We start from the raw sequence: 19,316 nt of genomic DNA, 5'->3' as shown, positions 1-19,316 counted from the left end.
GACAGGGAGGATGTGATGTACTATACAGGGCATCGCTGTGATTGAAGACAGGGAGGATGTGATATACTATACAGAGCATCGCTGTGATTGAAGACAGGGAGGATGTGATATACTATACAGGGCATCACTGTGATTGAAGACAGGGAGGATGTGATGTACTATACAGGGCATCGCTGTGATTGAAGACAGGGAGGATGTGATGTACTATACAGGGCATCGCTGTGATTGAAGACAGGGAGGATGTGATATACTATACAGAGCATCACTGTGATTGAAGACAGGGAGGATGTGATATGCTATACAGGGCATCGCTGTGATTGAAGACAGGGAGGATGTGATATACTATACAGAGCATCACTGTGATTGAAGACAGGGAGGATGTGATGTACTATACAGGGCATCGCTGTGATTGAAGACAGGGAGGATGTGATATACTATACAGAGCATCGCTGTGATTGAAGACAAGGAGGATGTGATATACTATACAGGGCATCACTGTGATTGAAGACAGGGAGGATGTGATATACTATACAGGGCATCACTGTGATTGAAGACAGGGAGGATGTGATATACTATACAGGGCATCGCTGTGATTGAAGACAGGGAGGATGTGATATACTATACAGGGCATCACTGTGATTGAAGACAGGGAGGATGTGATATACTATACAGAGCATCGCGGTGATTGAAGACAGGGAGGATGTGATATACAGGGCATCACAGTGATTGAAGACAGGGAGGATGTGATATACTATACAGGGCATCGCTGTGATTGAAGACAGGGAGGATGTGATATACTATACAGAGCATCGCTGTGATTGAAGACAGGGAGGATGTGATGTACTATACAGGGCATCACAGTGATTGAAGACAGGGAGGATGTGATATACAGGGCATCACAGTGATTGAAGACAGGGAGGATGTGATATACTATACAGGGCATCACTGTGATTGAAGACAGGGAGGATGTGATATGCTATACAGGGCATCGCGGTGATTGAAGACAGGGAGGATGTGATATACTATACAGGGCATCGCGGTGATTGAAGAGAGGGAGGATGTGATATACTATACAGGGCATCACTGTGATTGAAGACAGGGAGGATGTGATATACTATACAGGGCATCACTGTGATTGAAGACAGGGAGGATGTGATATACTATACAGGGCATCGCTGTGATTGAAGACAGGGAGGATGTGATATACTATACAGGGCATCACTGTGATTGAAGACAGGGAGGATGTGATATACTATACAGGGCATCGTGGTGATTGAAGACAGGGAGGATGTGATATACTATACAGGGCATCGCTGTGATTGAAGACAGGGAGGATGTGATGTACTATACAGAGCATCGCTGTGATTGAAGACAGGGAGGATGTGATATACTATACAGGACATCACTGTGATTGAAGACAGGGAGGATGTGATATACTATACAGGGCATCGCTGTGATTGAAGACAGGAGGATGTGATCTACTATACAGAGCATCACAGTGATTGAAGACAGGGAGGATGTGATATACTATACAGGGCATCACTGTGATTGAAGACAGGGAGGATGTGATATACTATACAGGGCATCACTGTGATTGAAGACAGGGAGGATGTGATATACTATACAGAGCATCACTGTGATTGAAGACAGGGAGGATGTGATATACTATACAGGGCATCGCTGTGATTGAAGTTCTGCGCTGGTGATGACCTCATAATCGAACCAAACAATACCATTAACACGCTAGATGCTTTCGTAAGACAGATTTGGCTGGAAAACCTGGGGGGAGTTGTCTAAAAGTCACATGCTATCCTATTAAATGTTGCCTCAAGTTCACATCAATTTGTATAATTTGTTTTAGAAAAATCTGTATTTTAATATGTTGCGGTAAAGGTGTTGCGGTAGATTTAAGACTACACCGCTGTTCTGGCCACTCTGTGAACTAAACCCTGAGCGCTGTGTGTGTGTGTGTATTGATCTGAGCGCTGTGTGTGCGTGCGTGTGTGTGTGTGTATTGATCTGAGCGCTGTGTGTGTGTGTGGATTGATCTGAGCGCTGTGTGTGTGTGTGGATTGATCTGAGCGCTGTGTGTGTGTGTGGATTGATCCGAGCGCTGTGTGTGTGGATTGATCTGAGCGCTGTGTGTGTGTGTGGATTGATCTGAGCGCTGTGTGTGTGGATTGATCTGAGCGCTGTGTGTGTGTGTGTGGATTGATCTGAGCGCTGTGTGTGTGTGTGTGTGTGTGTGTGTGTGTGTGTGTGTCCTGTGTGTGTATTGATCTGTGTTTGCACTGTGCAGGTATGCGATCCTGACCCGTGAGACCTGGCCGGAGTGGCGCGGGGATGAGAAGCAGGGCGTCCTGCACCTGCTGCGATCCGTCCACATGGACAGTGACCAGTTCCAGCTCGGCAAGAGCAAGGTGTTCATCAAGGCCCCCGAGTCGGTGAGTGAGCAGAGAGCAGGGCTGCCCTGAGGCCTTTAACAAGGTCACTCGCACAGGCCCCCGAGTCTGTGAGTGAGCAGAGAGCGGGGCTGCCCTGATGCCTTTAACAAGGTCACTCGCGCAGGCCTCCGAGTCTGTGAGTGAGCAGAGAGCAGGGCTGCCCTGAAGCCTTTAACAAGGTCACTCGCACAGGCCCCCGAGTCTGTGAGTGAGCAGAGAGCAGGGCTGCCCTGAGGCCTTTAACAAGGTCACTCGCACAGGCCCCTGAGTCTGAGTGAGCAGAGAGCAGGGCTGCCCTGATGCCTTTAACAAGGTCACTCGCGCAGGCCTCCGAGTCTGTGAGTGAGCAGAGAGCAGGGCTGCCCTGAAGCCTTTAACAAGGTCACTCGCACAGGCCCCCGAGTCTGTGAGTGAGCAGAGAGCAGGGCTGCCCTGAAGCCTTTAACAAGGTCACTCGCACAGGCCCCCGAGTCTGAGTGAGCAGAGAGCAGGGCTGCCCTGATGCCTTTAACAAGGTCACTCACACAGGCCCCTGAGTCTGTGAGTGAGCAGAGAGCAGGGCTGCCCTGAGGCCTTTAACAAGGTCACTCGCACAGGCCTCCGAGTCTGTGAGTGAGCAGAGAGCGGGGCTGCCCTGAGGCCTTTAACAAGGTCACTCGCACAGGCCTCCGAGTCTGTGAGTGAGCAGAGAGCGGGGCTGCCCTGAGGCCTTTAACAAGGTCACTCGCACAGGCCTCCGAGTCTGTGAGTGAGCAGAGAGCGGGGCTGCCCTGAGGCCTTTAACAAGGTCACTCGCACAGGCCTCCGAGTCTGTGAGTGAGCAGAGAGCGGGGCTGCCCTGAGGCCTTTAACAAGGTCACTCGCACAGACCCCTGAGTCTGAGTGAGCAGAGAGCGGGGCTGCCCTGAGGCCTTTGACAAGGTCACTCGCACAGGCCCCTGAGTCTGAGTGAGCAGAGAGCAGGGCTGCCCTGAGGCCTTTAACAAGGTCACTCGCACAGGCCTCCGAGTCTGTGAGTGAGCAGAGAGCGGGGCTGCCCTGAGGCCTTTAACAAGGTCACTCGCACAGGCCTCCGAGTCTGTGAGTGAGCAGAGAGCGGGGCTGCCCTGAGGCCTTTAACAAGGTCACTCGCACAGGCCCCTGAGTCTGAGTGAGCAGAGAGCAGGGCTGCCCTGAGGCCTTTAACAAGGTCACTCGCACAGGCCCCTGAGTCTGAGTGAGCAGAGAGCAGGGCTGCCCTGAGGCCTTTAACAAGGTCACTCGCACAGGCCTCCGAGTCTGTGAGTGAGCAGAGAGCGGGGCTGCCCTGAGGCCTTTAACAAGGTCACTCGCACAGGCCTCCGAGTCTGTGAGTGAGCAGAGAGCGGGGCTGCCCTGAGGCCTTTAACAAGGTCACTCGCACAGACCCCTTAGTCTGAGTGAGCAGAGAGCGGGGCTGCCCTGAGGCCTTTAACAAGGTCACTCGCACAGGCCCCTGAGTCTGAGTGAGCAGAGAGCAGGGCTGCCCTGAGGCCTTTGACAAGGTCACTCGCACAGGCCCCTGAGTCTGAGTGAGCAGAGAGCAGGGCTGCCCTGAGGCCTTTAACAAGGTCACTCGCACAGGCCCCTGAGTCTGAGTGAGCAGAGAGCAGGGCTGCCCTGAGGCCTTTGACAAGGTCACTCGCACAGGCCCCTGAGTCTGAGTGAGCAGAGAGCAGGGCTGCCCTGAGGCCTTTAACAAGGTCACTCGCACAGGCCTCCGAGTCTGTGAGTGAGCAGAGAGCGGGGCTGCCCTGAGGCCTTTAACAAGGTCACTCGCACAGGCCTCCGAGTCTGTGAGTGAGCAGAGAGCGGGGCTGCCCTGAGGCCTTTAACAGGGTCACTCGCACAGGCCCCTGAGTCTGAGTGAGCAGAGAGCAGGGCTGCCCTGAAGCCTTTAACAAGGTCACTCGCACAGGCCTCCGAGTCGGTATAAACCTTTCAAGTTAAAATGAGACGCAAACATAACTTAAATCAAATCCCTGCTGTGTTCATTTCTAGTAATAGAGCTGAACGGACCGACTATTCATCTCAGGCTCTCAACAATCAGGTGAGGGTCGCTGGTGTTGATTGAACAATTTACCATTCAGAGTGAAACAAGTGAAGAAACAGCTGCTTGGGTTTGTGTGGATCACTTCTATGAAAAGCAGCGATCATCACCAACCCAAACAGCTGTAAATTAGACCAACGGCACCTCACCTGACTTTCAGCCCCTGATTTCTGTGGAGGGATCAATCTGAATAATGAGTTTGTGCAGCTCTACTTGGCAACTTGAACAGTGTTTTTCTCCTTCTGAAGTAAATGAGTGATTTGCTGTGTGCAGTATCGGCCCCTCTGTGTCCTCCCTGACCCAGCGCTGTCTCCTGGTCTCTCCGCAGCTCTTCCTGCTGGAGGAGATGCGCGAGAGGAAGTACAACGGCTACGCCCGGGTCATCCAGAAGGCCTGGCGCAAACACACGGCCGTGCGAAAATACATCCTCATGAGAGAGGAAGGTGAGTGTGTGAGTGTGTGTGTGTGTGTGTGTGTGTGTGTGTGTGTGTGACAGCAGCACCCTGCAGGAACAAACGGGGAGTGTGTGTGACAGCAGGAACAAACAGGGGGGGTGTGCGTGACGGCAGCACCCTGCAGGAACAAACAGGATGTGTAAAGAGGTGATTAGTATTACACTAGACATGGCTGGCCTTTCTCCTCCAGGGGGCGGTAGCTCACATTCGCTACAGAGCTCCTGGGTGTAAAGAGGTGACTGGTTTGGGGATCGGAGGAGCCTGCTGACCTTCAGCTCTCCTGAGCTGCTGTGGGAAATTTTTTTAGAAATACCACAAGAATCTTCAATGACAAATGTTTTGACTGCAAGTCATTGTGATTGTGTAGAAATGAATTTTGGTTCACGTTCTTGTATCCCTTGGTAATGCGGTCTCTGTGTAATATTCAGGGATGTGCGGATGCTGATTTTACACACATTAGACATCATTGTGTAGGTGTCATTGTGTAGGTGTATAAGGGGTCAGGCGTAGTTACAGCATGTCACGTAGGAAAGGGACAGAAAGAAGTGTAATAGAACATTCAAACTGTAGCGTTGTGCAGGTGGGAGAGATTTCAGTGAACAGGATCCCTCATTCACTTCTATACAATGTCTAAATACGTGCAAAATCAGTATCTGTAATTAAAGCATGGGGGAGACCACATCGTCCAGGGATATAAGGGACTCAAAACTCATTTCAACACCTGAAGGCATTGAGAAACGACTTGGCATTTAATTCTATAGAGTTTCTTTGAGGCTAACACTGTTAGTGATATACTATACAGGGCATCACTGTGATTGAAGACAGGGAGGATGTGATATACTATACAGGGCATCACTGTGATTGAAGACAGGGAGGATGTGATATACTATACAGGGCATCACTGTGATTGAAGACAGGGAGGATGTGATATACTATACAGGGCATCGCTGTGATTGAAGACAGGGAGGATGTGATATACTATACAGGGCATCACTGTGATTGAAGACAGGGAGGATGTGATATACTATACAGGGCATCGTGGTGATTGAAGACAGGGAGGATGTGATATACTATACAGGGCATCGCTGTGATTGAAGACAGGGAGGATGTGATGTACTATACAGAGCATCGCTGTGATTGAAGACAGGGAGGATGTGATATACTATACAGGACATCACTGTGATTGAAGACAGGGAGGATGTGATATACTATACAGGGCATCGCTGTGATTGAAGACAGGAGGATGTGATCTACTATACAGAGCATCACAGTGATTGAAGACAGGGAGGATGTGATATACTATACAGGGCATCACTGTGATTGAAGACAGGGAGGATGTGATATACTATACAGGGCATCACTGTGATTGAAGACAGGGAGGATGTGATATACTATACAGAGCATCACTGTGATTGAAGACAGGGAGGATGTGATATACTATACAGGGCATCGCTGTGATTGAAGTTCTGCGCTGGTGATGACCTCATAATCGAACCAAACAATACCATTAACACGCTAGATGCTTTCGTAAGACAGATTTGGCTGGAAAACCTGGGGGGAGTTGTCTAAAAGTCACATGCTATCCTATTAAATGTTGCCTCAAGTTCACATCAATTTGTATAATTTGTTTTAGAAAAATCTGTATTCTTTGAGGCTAACACTGTTGGAGCTTCACAAACTGATTATTCAATTATTCAGATTGAGCTCTCCACAGAAATCAGGTGCTGACAATCAGGTGAGAGGCATTTCTGTTGATCGGGTTGATTCACCATTCAAAATTAGACAAGTGAAAAGACAGATGCTGGGGTTTGTGACGATCGCTGCTTTTCTTACTCTGTGGAGAACAGCGATCCACACAAACCCATGGTAGGAGCCTGTGTTTTGGCTCAGCAGTGACGGTCACTCTCCTCTCCCCTCTGTCCCAGCCTCGGATATCCTGCTCCACAAGAAGGAGCGCCGGAGGAACAGCATCAACCGCAACTTCATGGGAGACTACATCGGCACGGAGCACCGTCCCGAGCTGAGGCAGTTCGTGGGGCGCCGGGAGCGCATCGACTTCGCAGACGTGGTGGTGAAATACGACCGCCGCTTCAGGGTGAGGGTGTGTGTGTGACATAAGACCCATTGCATAGCTGGTCAAGCACATATTAAAACCCAGAATAGGCGAAACTGCTCTGCAATAGGAGTCTTATTTCCATACCAGTCAGATGTCATTTAAACATTTGGTTTCCTTTGCATACTTTTTCATCTAGTCATTTTTAAATTCTGTTCTGTGAACACATTGAAGCCTGGTTCTTGCCAATGAGTACATTTGAAGCTCTAGTGATTCATATTGAGAAAAGAGTCCTGGTTTCACAGAGCTGGGAGAGTCTGAGGGATGTGGTATGTTGTGATCTGAACAACGTGTCTGTCTGTCTATCTGTCTGTTTCTCCTCTCCACAGCCTGTGAAGCGTGACCTCCTGCTGACCCCCAAGTTCCTGTACATGATTGGTCGAGAGAAAGTGAAGCAGGGTCCGGAGAAAGGGCTGATCAAGGAGGTTCTGAAGAGGCAGATCGAGGTGGAGAAGATCCAGTCTGTCTCACTCAGGTACACTGGGAGAACTGGGGGACCACAGCGGAATGCAGGAGAGAGGGATATTCTCAAAGCTATTGACTTCATATCACCATTTGAGTTATTTTCTAAGATCAATATTGGAGTTGGACATTAGTTCTGATTTGTTAACTTTATTGGGTGTGTGTTTATGTCTGAAGAAGCAGAGCTAATGACAGTTTGGGCTGAATAGCACGATTGTGTATTAATAGATGTTTAAAGCATCATTCAGAAAGCTGACTTGTGTATCAAGAGTCCTCTTGCTCTCATTTGTGTGTTTAAAGCTTACATAGATTTTCTCAAGCAGCTCTCAATTAGTGTTTTATAATGCATCAAGATACTAGAAATGTTAAAGATTGTTGAACTGTATGTTTTCAGGTGAGCGTTTACTAAACTCTGCTGTTGATGGTTTTTAGTGAACGGTTTGGTTGATCCCCACAGCCCTTGCTTGTCCTTTACTAGCCCAGGTTGAAGGTGTGCTTTCACTTTCACGAGCAATGAAATCGTGTCCAGTTTATTGGAAGCACTGTTTTCTTGGGCAGATAACTTGGGTCAACGTTGGATCCAGTTTAGGAAGTTTCTAAACAAGGTTCATTATTATTTATTTCTTAGCAGACGCCCTTATCCAGGGCGACTTACAATTGTTACAAGAATCACATTATACATTATTTCACATTATACAGATATCACATTATTTTTACATACAATTACCCATTGATACAGCTGGGTTTTTACTGGAGCAATCTAGGTAAAGTACCTTGCTCAAGGGTACAACAGCAGTGTCCTCCACCGGGGATTGAACCCACAACCCTCTGGTCAAGAGTCCAGAGCCCTAACCACTACTCCACACTGCTGCCCTCCATGAGGCAGGACTGCCCCTACACACAGTACATCATGAAGGACCCTCAATCAAGCAGGCATAATCATCAATACAAAGTCAAGGATTACATTCTCTGTGTTCTGGGGGCTTGTCCTGATCTACTGTAAGTTGATGAGCAATGTATTGGATGCAACAAAGTGCCACCGGGTAACACAAGTGTGAGCCTGTCAACCAATCAGCCATGCCGTTTCTTAAAAGCCATTTTGACTGTCACCCCCCCCCCCCCCCCCCCCCCCAGCACCTTGCAGGATGACTTCTTCATCATTCACGAGCAGCAGTATGACAGCCTCCTCGAGTCGAGCTTCAAGACAGAGCTGCTGAGTCTGCTGTACAAGCGCTATGAGGAGAGGAGCCAGCGCAAACTGCCACTGAAATTCAACAACCTGTGAGTGCCGCTGCAGAGTCCTGCTTGCACTGTCACTGCTCACTCTGTCACTGTACCGCACTGTCACTGCTCACTCTGTCACTGTCCGGCTCTGTCACTGCTCACACTGTCACTGTACAGCTCTGTCACTGTCCGGCTCTGTCACTGTACAGCTCTGTCACTGCTCACACTGTCACTGTACAGCTCTGTCACTGTCCGGCTCTGTCACTGCTCACTCTGTCGCTGTCCAGCTCTGTCACTGCTCACACTGTCACTGTCCAGCTCTGTCACTGCTCACTCTGTCACTGCTCACACTGTCACTGTCCAGCTCTGTCACACTGTCCAGTTCTGTCACTGCTCGCACTGTCACTGTCCAGCTCTGTCACTGTACAGCTCTGTCACTGCTCACACTGTCACTGTCCAGCTCTGTCACTGCTCACACTGTCACTGCTCACACTGTCACTGCACAGCTCTGTCACTGCTCTGTCACTGCTCACACTGTCACTGCTCACACCGTCACTGTCCAGCCCTGTCACTGTCCAGCCCTGTCACTGTCCAGCCCTGTCACTGTACAGCCCTGTCACTGTACATCTGTCACTGTACAGCCCTGTCACTGTACATCTGTCACTGTACAGCCCTGTCACTGTACATCTGTCACTGTACAGCTCTGTCACTGCTCACACTATCACTGTACAGCTATGTCACTGTACAGCTCTGTCACTGTACAGCTGTCACTGCTCACATTGTCACTGTACAGCTCTGTCACTGCTCACACTGTCACTGTACAGCTCTGTCATTGTACTGCTCACACTGTCACTGTACAGCTGTCACTGTACAGCTGTGTCACTACAACTCTGTCACTGCTCACACTGTCACTGTACAGCTGTGTCACTACAGCTCTGTCACTGCTCACACTGTCACTGTACAGCTGTGTCACTACAGCTCTGTCACTGCTCACACTGTCACTGTACAGCTCTGTCACTGTACATCTCTGTCACTGCTCACACTGTCACTGTACATCTCTGTCACTGCTCACACTGTCACTGTCCAGCTCTGTCACTGTACATCTCTGTCACTGCTCACAGAGATATCGGATTATTGGGGTTTGTGATGGAATATGTCCATCCTGTACTTGTGTAATCCTTCTCATCATGCGGATGTCTTTTGAACGGGGTATATGTTACTAGCATGCTTGTTTTATATAAATGACATGCCTAGGTAATTAAAGCACCGCCTCTCCCTCGCTCCCCCACTCTCCTCTCCTCCAGGCTAGAGTTCAAGGTGAAGAAGGGGGGCTGGGGTCCCTGGGGGTCCGCAGGGTCCAGGCAGATTCAGTTCCAGCTGGGCAGCACCGACCAGGCCTTCCTGAAACCCAGCAGCAAGGTCCTGAGTGTGAGCATCGGAGCAGGACTGCCAAAGAGCTCCAGTGAGTCTCCCTCTCTCCTCTCTATACACACAGCGTAGTGCATACTGAACCATCGTGTGTGTTACAGGACTCTCACACTGCCCTATACACACAGTGCATACTTTACCATCGTGTGTGTTACAGGACTCTCATTCACACTGCTCTATACACACAGTGCATACTGTACCATCGTGTGTGTTACAGGACTCTCGCACTGCTCTCTATACACACAGTGCATACTGTGCCATTGTGTGTGTTACAGGACTCTCATTCACACTGCTCTATACACACAGTGCATACTGAACCATCGTGTGTGTTACAGGACTCTCACACTGCCCTATACACACAGTGCATTCTGTACCATCGTGTGTGTTACAGGACTCTCACACTGCTCTCTATACACACAGTGCATACTGTACCATCGTGTGTGTTGCAGGACTCTCATTCACACTGCTCTATACACACAGTGCATACTGTACCATCGTGTGTGTTACAGGACTCTCGCACTGCTCTCTATACACACAGTGCATACTGTGCCATCGTGTGTGTTACAGGACTCTCATTCACACTGCTCTATACACACAGTGCATACTGTACCATCGTGTGTGTTACAGGACTCTCACACTGCCCTATACACACAGTGCATTCTGTACCATCGTGTGTGTTACAGGACTCTCACACTGCTCTCTATACACACAGTGCATACTGTACCATCGTGTGTGTTACAGGACTCTCATTCACACTGCTCTATACACACAGTGCATACTGTACCATCGTGTGTGTTACAGGACTCTCGCACTGCTCTCTATACACACAGTGCATACTGTGCCATCGTGTGTGTTACAGGACTCTCATTCACACTGCTCTATACACACAGTGCATACTGTACCATCGTGTGTGTTACAGGACTCTCACACTGCTCTCTATACACACAGTGCATACTGTACCATCGTGTGTGTTACAGGACTCTCACACTGCTCTCTATACACACAGTGCATACTGTGCCATCGTGTGTGTTACAGGACTCTCACACTGCTCTCTATACACACAGTGCATACTGTGCCATCGTGTGTGTTACAGGACTCTCACACTGCTCTCTATACACACAGTGCATACTGTACCATTGTGTGTGTGTTACAGGACTCTCACACTGCTCTCTATACACACAGTGCATACTGTGCCATCGTGTGTGTTACAGGACTCTCACACTGCTCTATACACACAGTGCATACTGTACCATCGTGTGTGTTACAGGACTCTCACACTGCTCTCTATACACACAGTGCATACTGTGCCATCGTGTGTGTTACAGGACTCTCACACTGCTCTCTATACACACAGTGCATACTGTACCATCGTGTGTGTTACAGGACTCTCACACTGCCCTATACACACAGTGCATACTGTACCATCGTGTGTGTTACAGGACTCTCATTCACACTGCTCTATACACACAGTGCATACTGTACCATCGTGTGTGTTACAGGACTCTCACACTGCTCTATACACACAGTGCATACTGTACCATCGTGTGTGTTACAGGACTCTCACACTGCTCTATACACACAGTGCATACTGTACCATCGTGTGTGTTACAGGACTCTCACACTGCTCTCTACACACAGTGCATACTGTACCATCGTGTGTGTTACAGGACTCTCACACTGCTCTCTATACACACAGTGCATACTGTACCATCGTGTGTGTTACAGGACTCTCACACTGCTCTATACACACAGTGCATACTGTACCATTGTGTGTGTTACAGGACTCTCATTCACACTGCCCTATACACACAGTGCATACTGTGCCATCGTGTGTGTTACAGGACTCTCACACTGCTCTCTATACACACAGTGCATACTGTACCATCGTGTGTGTTACAGGACTCTCATTCACACTGCTCTCTATACACACAGTGCATACTGTACCATCGTGTGTGTTACAGGACTCTCACACTGCTCTATACACACAGTGCATACTGTACCATTGTGTGTGTTACAGGACTCTCACACTGCTCTCTATACACACAGTGCATACTGTACCATTGTGTGTGTTACAGGACTCTCACACTGCTCTCTATACACACAGTGCATACTGTACCATCGTGTGTGTTACAGGACTCTCACACTGCTCTCTATACACACAGTGCATACTGTACCATCGTGTGCGTTACAGGACTCTCACACTGCTCTATACACACAGTGCATACTGTACCATCGTGTGTGTTACAGGACTCTCACACTGCTCTCTATACACACAGTGCATACTGTACCATCGTGTGTGTTACAGGACTCTCACACTGCTCTATACACACAGTGCATACTGTACCATCGTGTGTGTTACAGGACTCTCACACTGCTCTATACACACAGTGCATACTGTACCATCGTGTGTGTTACAGGACTCTTTCACACTGCTCTCTATACACACAGTGCATACTGTACCATCGTGTGCGTTACAGGACTCTCACACTGCTCTCTATACACACAGTGCATACTGTACCATTGTGTGTGTTACAGGACTCTCATTCACACTGCCCTATACACACAGTGCATACTGTACCATCGTGTGTGTTACAGGACTCTCACACTGCTCTCTATACACACAGTGCATACTGTACCATCGTGTGTGTTACAGGACTCTCACACTGCTCTATACACACAGTGCATACTGTACCATCGTGTGTGTTACAGGACTCTCACACTGCTCTATACACACAGTGCATACTGTACCATCGTGTGTGTTACAGGACTCTCATTCACACTGCTCTATACACACAGTGCATACTGTACCATCGTGTGTGTTACAGGACTCTTTCACACTGCTCTCTATACACACAGTGCATACTGTACCATCGTGTGTGTTACAGGACTCTCACACTGCTCTCTATACACACAGTGCATACTGTACCATTGTGTGTGTTACAGGACTCTCATTCACACTGCTCTCTATACACACAGTGCATACTGTACCATCGTGTGTGTTACAGGACTCTCACACTGCTCTCTATACACACAGTGCATACTGTACCATCGTGTGTGTTACAGGACTCTTTCACACTGCTCTCTATACACACAGTGCATACTGTACCATCGTGTGTGTTACAGGACTCTCACACTGCTCTATACACACAGTGCATACTGTGCCATCGTGTGTGTTACAGGACTCTCATTCACACTGCTCTCTATACACACAGTGCATACTGTGCCATCGTGTGTGTTACAGGACCATTCAGAGTAAAGAAACCGCTGCTGGGGTGTGTGTGGATCGCTGTTCTCCACAGTCTAAGAAAAGCAGCGATCATCACAAACCCAAGCAGCTGTTTCTTCACTCCTTTCACTCTGAATGGTAAATTCATCAATCAACACCACTGACCCTCCCCTGACTGTCAGCCCGACTTCCGTGGAGAGCCCCATTCCAGTCATGTGTTTGTGCAGCACCACTAGATACACAGTTCAGAGTGTTCCATATTCCTCAGATTGTGTGCAGGCTCCCTGACACACACACACACACACACACACACACACACACACACACACACACACACACACACACACACAGATGCTGTGCATTTCCACAGTTGTGTTTGCTGCATGTTTTATCATTCATTCACCAAGCTCTCATTCACCATCCACACCTATTAAACACTCTGTAGTGCTAGGAAGCTTCATAATTTCAATGACAAACGTTTCCATTAGAAGTCTTTCTCAATGTCTTCAATAAACACTAAAATAAATGTCATACATTCAATGACAAACATTTTGACAAAGTCTTTCTCATTAAGACGTTGAAACATTTGAATTCATGGGTTTTCCTGTAGTATTTCTGAGCTCTCATTCCCACTGTGACAGGAGTTCTGTGTGCTAATTCACTTCTGTGTTTCAGGACCGACAAGGAAAGACAAAAGAAAAAGTGGCCACTTTGGAGATCGGCAGTCAAACTCGAGGGACTCAGGTGAGCACTGTGCCCTTGTTTTATTAACTCAGAACTCAGGTCAGCACTGCCATTGTTTTATTAAGGGTTGTAGACTTACAACCCTTAATAAAAAAAATAAATAAATAAAAATTGTAGACTGCTTGCAATCGTGCTGCTCCCATAGCTCTGTAGTGCTGCAGGGATCACATGTCACATGTTGTCTCTAATTCTGGCCGATGCCAATCCAATCGTGTAAATGGGTCCTGTTAAAGTGTCCAGGCAGGTTGCTCAGGGTCTCTCTCCCCCTGATTGGACAGGTGCACCCAGGAACAGTGCTGCGAGGCAGGGGCAGCCTGGCCACAGCAGAGCCCAGGCTGCCGGCAGACTGTCCACCCTCCTCCGCCAGGCCAGCGTGGTCCAGCCCACCCTCCCCAGACAGGGAGCCAGCCTCCGCCCACGAGACCCCCGCCCCGGCCCCCAGGTCAACATGGACTTCATGAGCGTGCCGGACCAGGGCGTCGCCGGGTAAGACCTCCTTCCTGGGGGGGTGTGTGTGTGGTGTGTGTCTCTTTTTTTGTCTGTGTGTGTCTCTGTTTCTGTGTGTGTGTGTGTGTGTATCTCTCTGTGTCCGTTTGTCTGTGTGTGTGCGTGTATCTCTGTGTCTGTGTGTGTGTGTATCTCTCTGTGTCCGTTTGTCTGTGTGTGTGCGTGTATCTCTGTGTCTGTGTGTTGTGTGTGCCTCTGTTTCTGTGTGTGTCTCTTTTTGTGCGTGCATCTCTGTCTGTTTGTTACGGTGTGTTTTTCTATGTGTGTATCTCTGTGTCTGTGTTTCTGTGTGTGTGCGTGTATCTCTGTCTGTTTGTTTGTCTGTATGTGTGCCTCTTTCTGTGTCTGTGTGTGTGTGTGTGTGTGTGTTGTGTGCAGAGTTGTAATGACTCGACATGGAATCAAGTCGCAATTTTTCGTGACTCAAGTCCCAATTTTGGTGACTCGTTACAACTCTGTGTGTGTGTGTGTGTGTGTGTGTGTGTGTTTTGGCCGTGGTCAGTCCAGCACTAACCAGCGGTCCTGTTTCAAGCCGTCCTCTCAGGGGAATGATGGCTGGTAGCGGGAGATCGTGAGTCTGACCTGCCTGTGTTGGTGGTCTGTAGTTTTGCTCTTCTTGCTGTGCATCATTTTCTTTCTATCATTTTTAAATATCTTAAAGGTTGAACCAGGATCTCCTCCATGCTCATGTGTGGGGGTTTTGCTGTTTAATTCGTTGTCTGTGTGTCTGTCTTGTTGGAGGGTTTCACACAGTTTGATTTCTCAGTGTGTGTTTTCTTCAGGTCTTTAGTTAATAAATTTGTGACATTGCCCTACCAGCATCCTCTCCCTGCATTTGAAAGCATTGTACATTTTCACATAAATAATTTTTTATAAATTTAAAATCGCCAATTATTTTTTCTCATTTTATCCCCAATTTGGAAAGCCCAATTTATTTATTTTAATTTCAACCCGGCTCACCGCTGCCACCCCCGCGCTGACTCGGGAGGGATGAAGACGGACACATGCAGTCACCTCAGAGCTACAGCGTTGGAGGACCACGCAGCTCTCGGCAACTGGTGCGCGGTGAGCCGAGGACACCCTGGCCGACCTAAGCCCTCCCCACCCGGGTGCTGCTTGACCAATTGTGCGCCGCCCCCTGAGAATCCCGTCCACAGACGGCAGTGGAATAGCCTGGACCCGAACCAGCGCCCTCCAGGTTATAGGGCGCATCCTGCACTCCACGCGGAGCGCCTTTACTGGATGTACCTTTACATATTTAAACAGAAAAGGTTTCTATTGAAGTTTCAGATAATTATTACAGTAGTAATTATCTGAACAAATGCATTTTACAGTGAGTTTGGAGAACAGAAGTTTAAGGTAAAAATTGTAAAGAAACTCAGTCAAACTTGATAGTTTTACCTTGGCATTCTGATTGTTTTGAAGATCCGCTAACAGGGATCGCTGCGTCTCGTTTTGAAGATCCGCTAACAGGGATCGCTGCGTCTCGTTTTGAAGGTCTGCTAACAGGGATCGCTGCGTCTCGTTTTGAAGGTCCGCTAACAGGGATCGCTGCGTCTCGTTTTGAAGATCCGTTAACAGGGATTGCTGCGTCTCGTTTCTGTTTCAGGCTCCAGCGCCGGCGGTCCACAGAATCGAAGCCGGTGCCGGGGGGAGGTCGATCGAAACCTGTCCCCAAAACCAGGCCCAGGACCCCCCAGTGCCAGGCGCTGTACGCATACGACGCGCAGGACACTGACGAGCTCAGCTTCAACGCGGACGATGTCATCGAGATCGTGACTGAAGGTAAACACTGTGAAACGACAAGGGCTGTGAGACGAGGACTCTGCCTACAAGCAGCAGACAAAACTGAAACATTCAGTGTGGAGTTCCTTCACCTTCAGTACCACAGTGTAGATCTGCAGAAAGGAACTGGTCTATTGACAGAGTCTTACTATTGTGAGTATCAAATCATACAGGGATGGAAATAAGACTCCTACAAAGCCGATTCACCTATTTCAGGTTTTACAACCAGCTTGATTACCCACAGTGTGTATAAGCTCAGGTATGTCTTATTAAACTCACAGTAAAACCAGGAATGGATCAAACTGCAATGCAACATGAGTCTTCTTCCCATCCCTGTCACATGTAGGCCCACTTATGCAGTTTCTCATTTTAAGGTAACTTTTTCTTACTTTGCATCAGTCTTTTAACAATATTGTCTTTGACTATTCATCGCATTTCATAATGCTGAACAGCATACTGAAGACTGAAGCTGTCTGAAGATGGTGCTCACATTGTATACGAAGTTAGGATCTTCCAATGAGCACAATTACACTTGTGAGCCTGCATGGGATTCGATACTCATTGGGGGGGGTGGGGTGGGGGGGGGGGGAATAATTCGGAATTGTTTTACAACATGACGGCATTCATTGCACCATTTCAATGACACGCTTTCTTCCTTGTTAATAACCTTCAAACCCTTTTTAAAACACACTTGTAGATGTATTTGGGTGACCAGACGCCCCTGCTTGGCCGGGACCTTTTCCCATCCCCTTTCCTGGGGTCCTGACATTTTCCCCCAAACCTTAGTCCCGATTTGCATTGGCGCTGGACAGCACCCCTTCCATGAATCACATGCACAATCAGCAGTCATACTAATAGTTCCACAATACTGTTTCATATAGATTACTATACTGCAGTCCTAGAAATGAGGGGTTAAGTAGCAGTAGCTCCAGTTAGAACATGTGGTTACGACTCTTTTAAAACTATTTCAATGTGTGTCCCGGTTTGGTCTTTGGAAATCTGGTCCCCCTCGGGTTTTGTTTTGTAAATCCTTAAACTAAACTGTGACTGAAACTCCTCCTTCTCCAGATTCCTCAGGCTGGTGGTTCGGACGACTCCGAGGAAAGGAGGGCATGTTCCCAGGGAACTACGTGAAGAAGATCTAAACGGTGTTCACACAGCGCCCCCTTAGAACCATGGAACAGGAAGGGATCTGGAACCATGGAACAGGAAGGGATCTGGAACCATGGAACAGGAAGGGATCTGGAACCATGGAACAGGAAGGGATCTGGAACCATGGAACAGGAAGGGATCTGGACGCTGTGTTGCAATCAAGTCCAACCCAAGTGCTTTATCCTCAGTGTTTCTTTTGTCTCGGTATAAGATTTCTTCCAACAGTACTGTATGTATAGCCCTTAGTAACTATGTTGTCATTTAATGAGATAGATATATCCATGCTAAGCTGTGGAAACTTGGCTCGTATCCAGGCTAGCAATCTGTGTTTAACCCTTTCAGTCCTGAATTATCATTTTGAAATTAAGTTATATAATTAAAAAAGGAACTCCTTTATTGAGTATACATGAGAACATTATAAAACATTTCTACACAACCTCAGACTGGGACCTAGGAGTCTTGTGAGGTTCCAACATGATTTCCAACGGCGTAACATGTACGCTGCCAAGACAGGACAGTGAGGTCCTGCCAGGACTGAAAGGGTTAAGAGTTTGACTGGAGAAATGCCACGTCTGGTTTGATCAGTACGGATATTGAATGGAACTTGTGATTTTGTGTGTTTTTTGTTTGTTTGTTTTTAATGATTTATCAGCACAACAGTGCCACCGATGGCCAAAGTATGAAGCCCCAGTTTCTTAGTTAGGAGTATTAACTTGGTATAAACAGTGACACCAGTGGCTAAGGGTTGTAACTGCGTCTAGGGTTCCGAAGTCAAACCTTCCATGTGAACAGCCTGTTAGAATTGAATTAGTATTATAGCACTGTAGAAATACTTATGAAACGAAGCTGATTTTTTAACAGATGAAAAGGCTTTTAAAATTAACATACAGCTGTATGGCCAAATGTTTTGCATCACCTAGAATTTTAGTATTGATACAATAAAAAACCAAAACATAATTTGGATATTTTATTTAACATTGTGTAAACTACAAAATGTGAGAAACTACAAAATGATATCGCAAGTGTCTACCGGAAGCCATAATAGTAGTATAGTATTTCATGTTAGAGTTTGAAATGTCAATTCTTGTCACGTTTTCTGTTAAATACTGCAAAGCGGTGTGCAATTCAATATGTTAACGTAACATTATTCAGCAGGTTTCATTCGACTTTATGAAGCAAAGTGTGTTAATTCTATAGGGCGATGCAGACGTTTTGGCCAGAGCTGTATATAATGTGTATTTTTAACACCAGGAATGTTAATAGTGTATTTTAGTTTTTTAGTTTCTTGCCTGTTCACAGTTAGCTGTCAGAAGTGTAAAGGAAGCAGTCCTTCAGTCCAGGAATGATGACATTGTGGGTAAAAAGGAATCCAGATTCAGGGCAGGATTTCAGTCGTGATGATCTCAGGAGGGTTGCTGTGTAATTATTATTCAAGAGCCTTTTTATTCAATAAATACATTTAAATACAATTTGACCCAAGGGTTTTTTTCTCAATTTGTATGTATTTATTTTTACTGAGTTAAACTGCTACCTATGAAAGATGTCAGTATGTGTAGTGTGTGTCTCGGTGTCTGTGTGTGTGTGTCTGTGTGCGTCTCGGTCTGTGTGTGTGTGTGTCCGGTCTGTGTGTGTGTGTGTCTCGGTGTCTGTGTGTGTGTGTCTGTGTGCGTCTCGGTCTGTGTGTGTGTGTGTGTCCGGTCTGTGTGTG

The 19,316-nt window shown here is 47.6% G+C and overlaps 1 protein-coding gene across 1 annotated transcript in view; it reads left to right on the top strand.

Annotated features, from left to right (window-relative positions):
- LOC117395647 (unconventional myosin-Ie) overlaps positions 1 to 19,077 on the top strand; it is a 61,031-nt gene extending 41,954 nt beyond the window's left edge. The window contains exons 18-27 of the mRNA XM_059007446.1: positions 2,300 to 2,444; positions 4,841 to 4,955; positions 6,893 to 7,062; positions 7,410 to 7,555; positions 8,677 to 8,823; positions 10,071 to 10,228; positions 14,096 to 14,164; positions 14,443 to 14,650; positions 16,281 to 16,456; positions 17,525 to 19,077. Of these exons, the coding sequence (XP_058863429.1) occupies positions 2,300 to 2,444; positions 4,841 to 4,955; positions 6,893 to 7,062; positions 7,410 to 7,555; positions 8,677 to 8,823; positions 10,071 to 10,228; positions 14,096 to 14,164; positions 14,443 to 14,650; positions 16,281 to 16,456; positions 17,525 to 17,601 (1,411 nt within the window). The 3' untranslated portion in view covers positions 17,602 to 19,077. The remainder of the gene's footprint in view (positions 1 to 2,299; positions 2,445 to 4,840; positions 4,956 to 6,892; positions 7,063 to 7,409; positions 7,556 to 8,676; positions 8,824 to 10,070; positions 10,229 to 14,095; positions 14,165 to 14,442; positions 14,651 to 16,280; positions 16,457 to 17,524) is intronic.
- Positions 19,078 to 19,316: the final 239 nt, after the last annotated feature.

This window comes from Acipenser ruthenus, chromosome 35 (genome assembly GCF_902713425.1).
Source record: "Acipenser ruthenus chromosome 35, fAciRut3.2 maternal haplotype, whole genome shotgun sequence".
In the NCBI taxonomy this organism is placed as follows: Eukaryota; Metazoa; Chordata; class Actinopteri; order Acipenseriformes; family Acipenseridae; genus Acipenser; species Acipenser ruthenus.
This window is presented reverse-complemented; position numbering and strand designations above follow the sequence as displayed.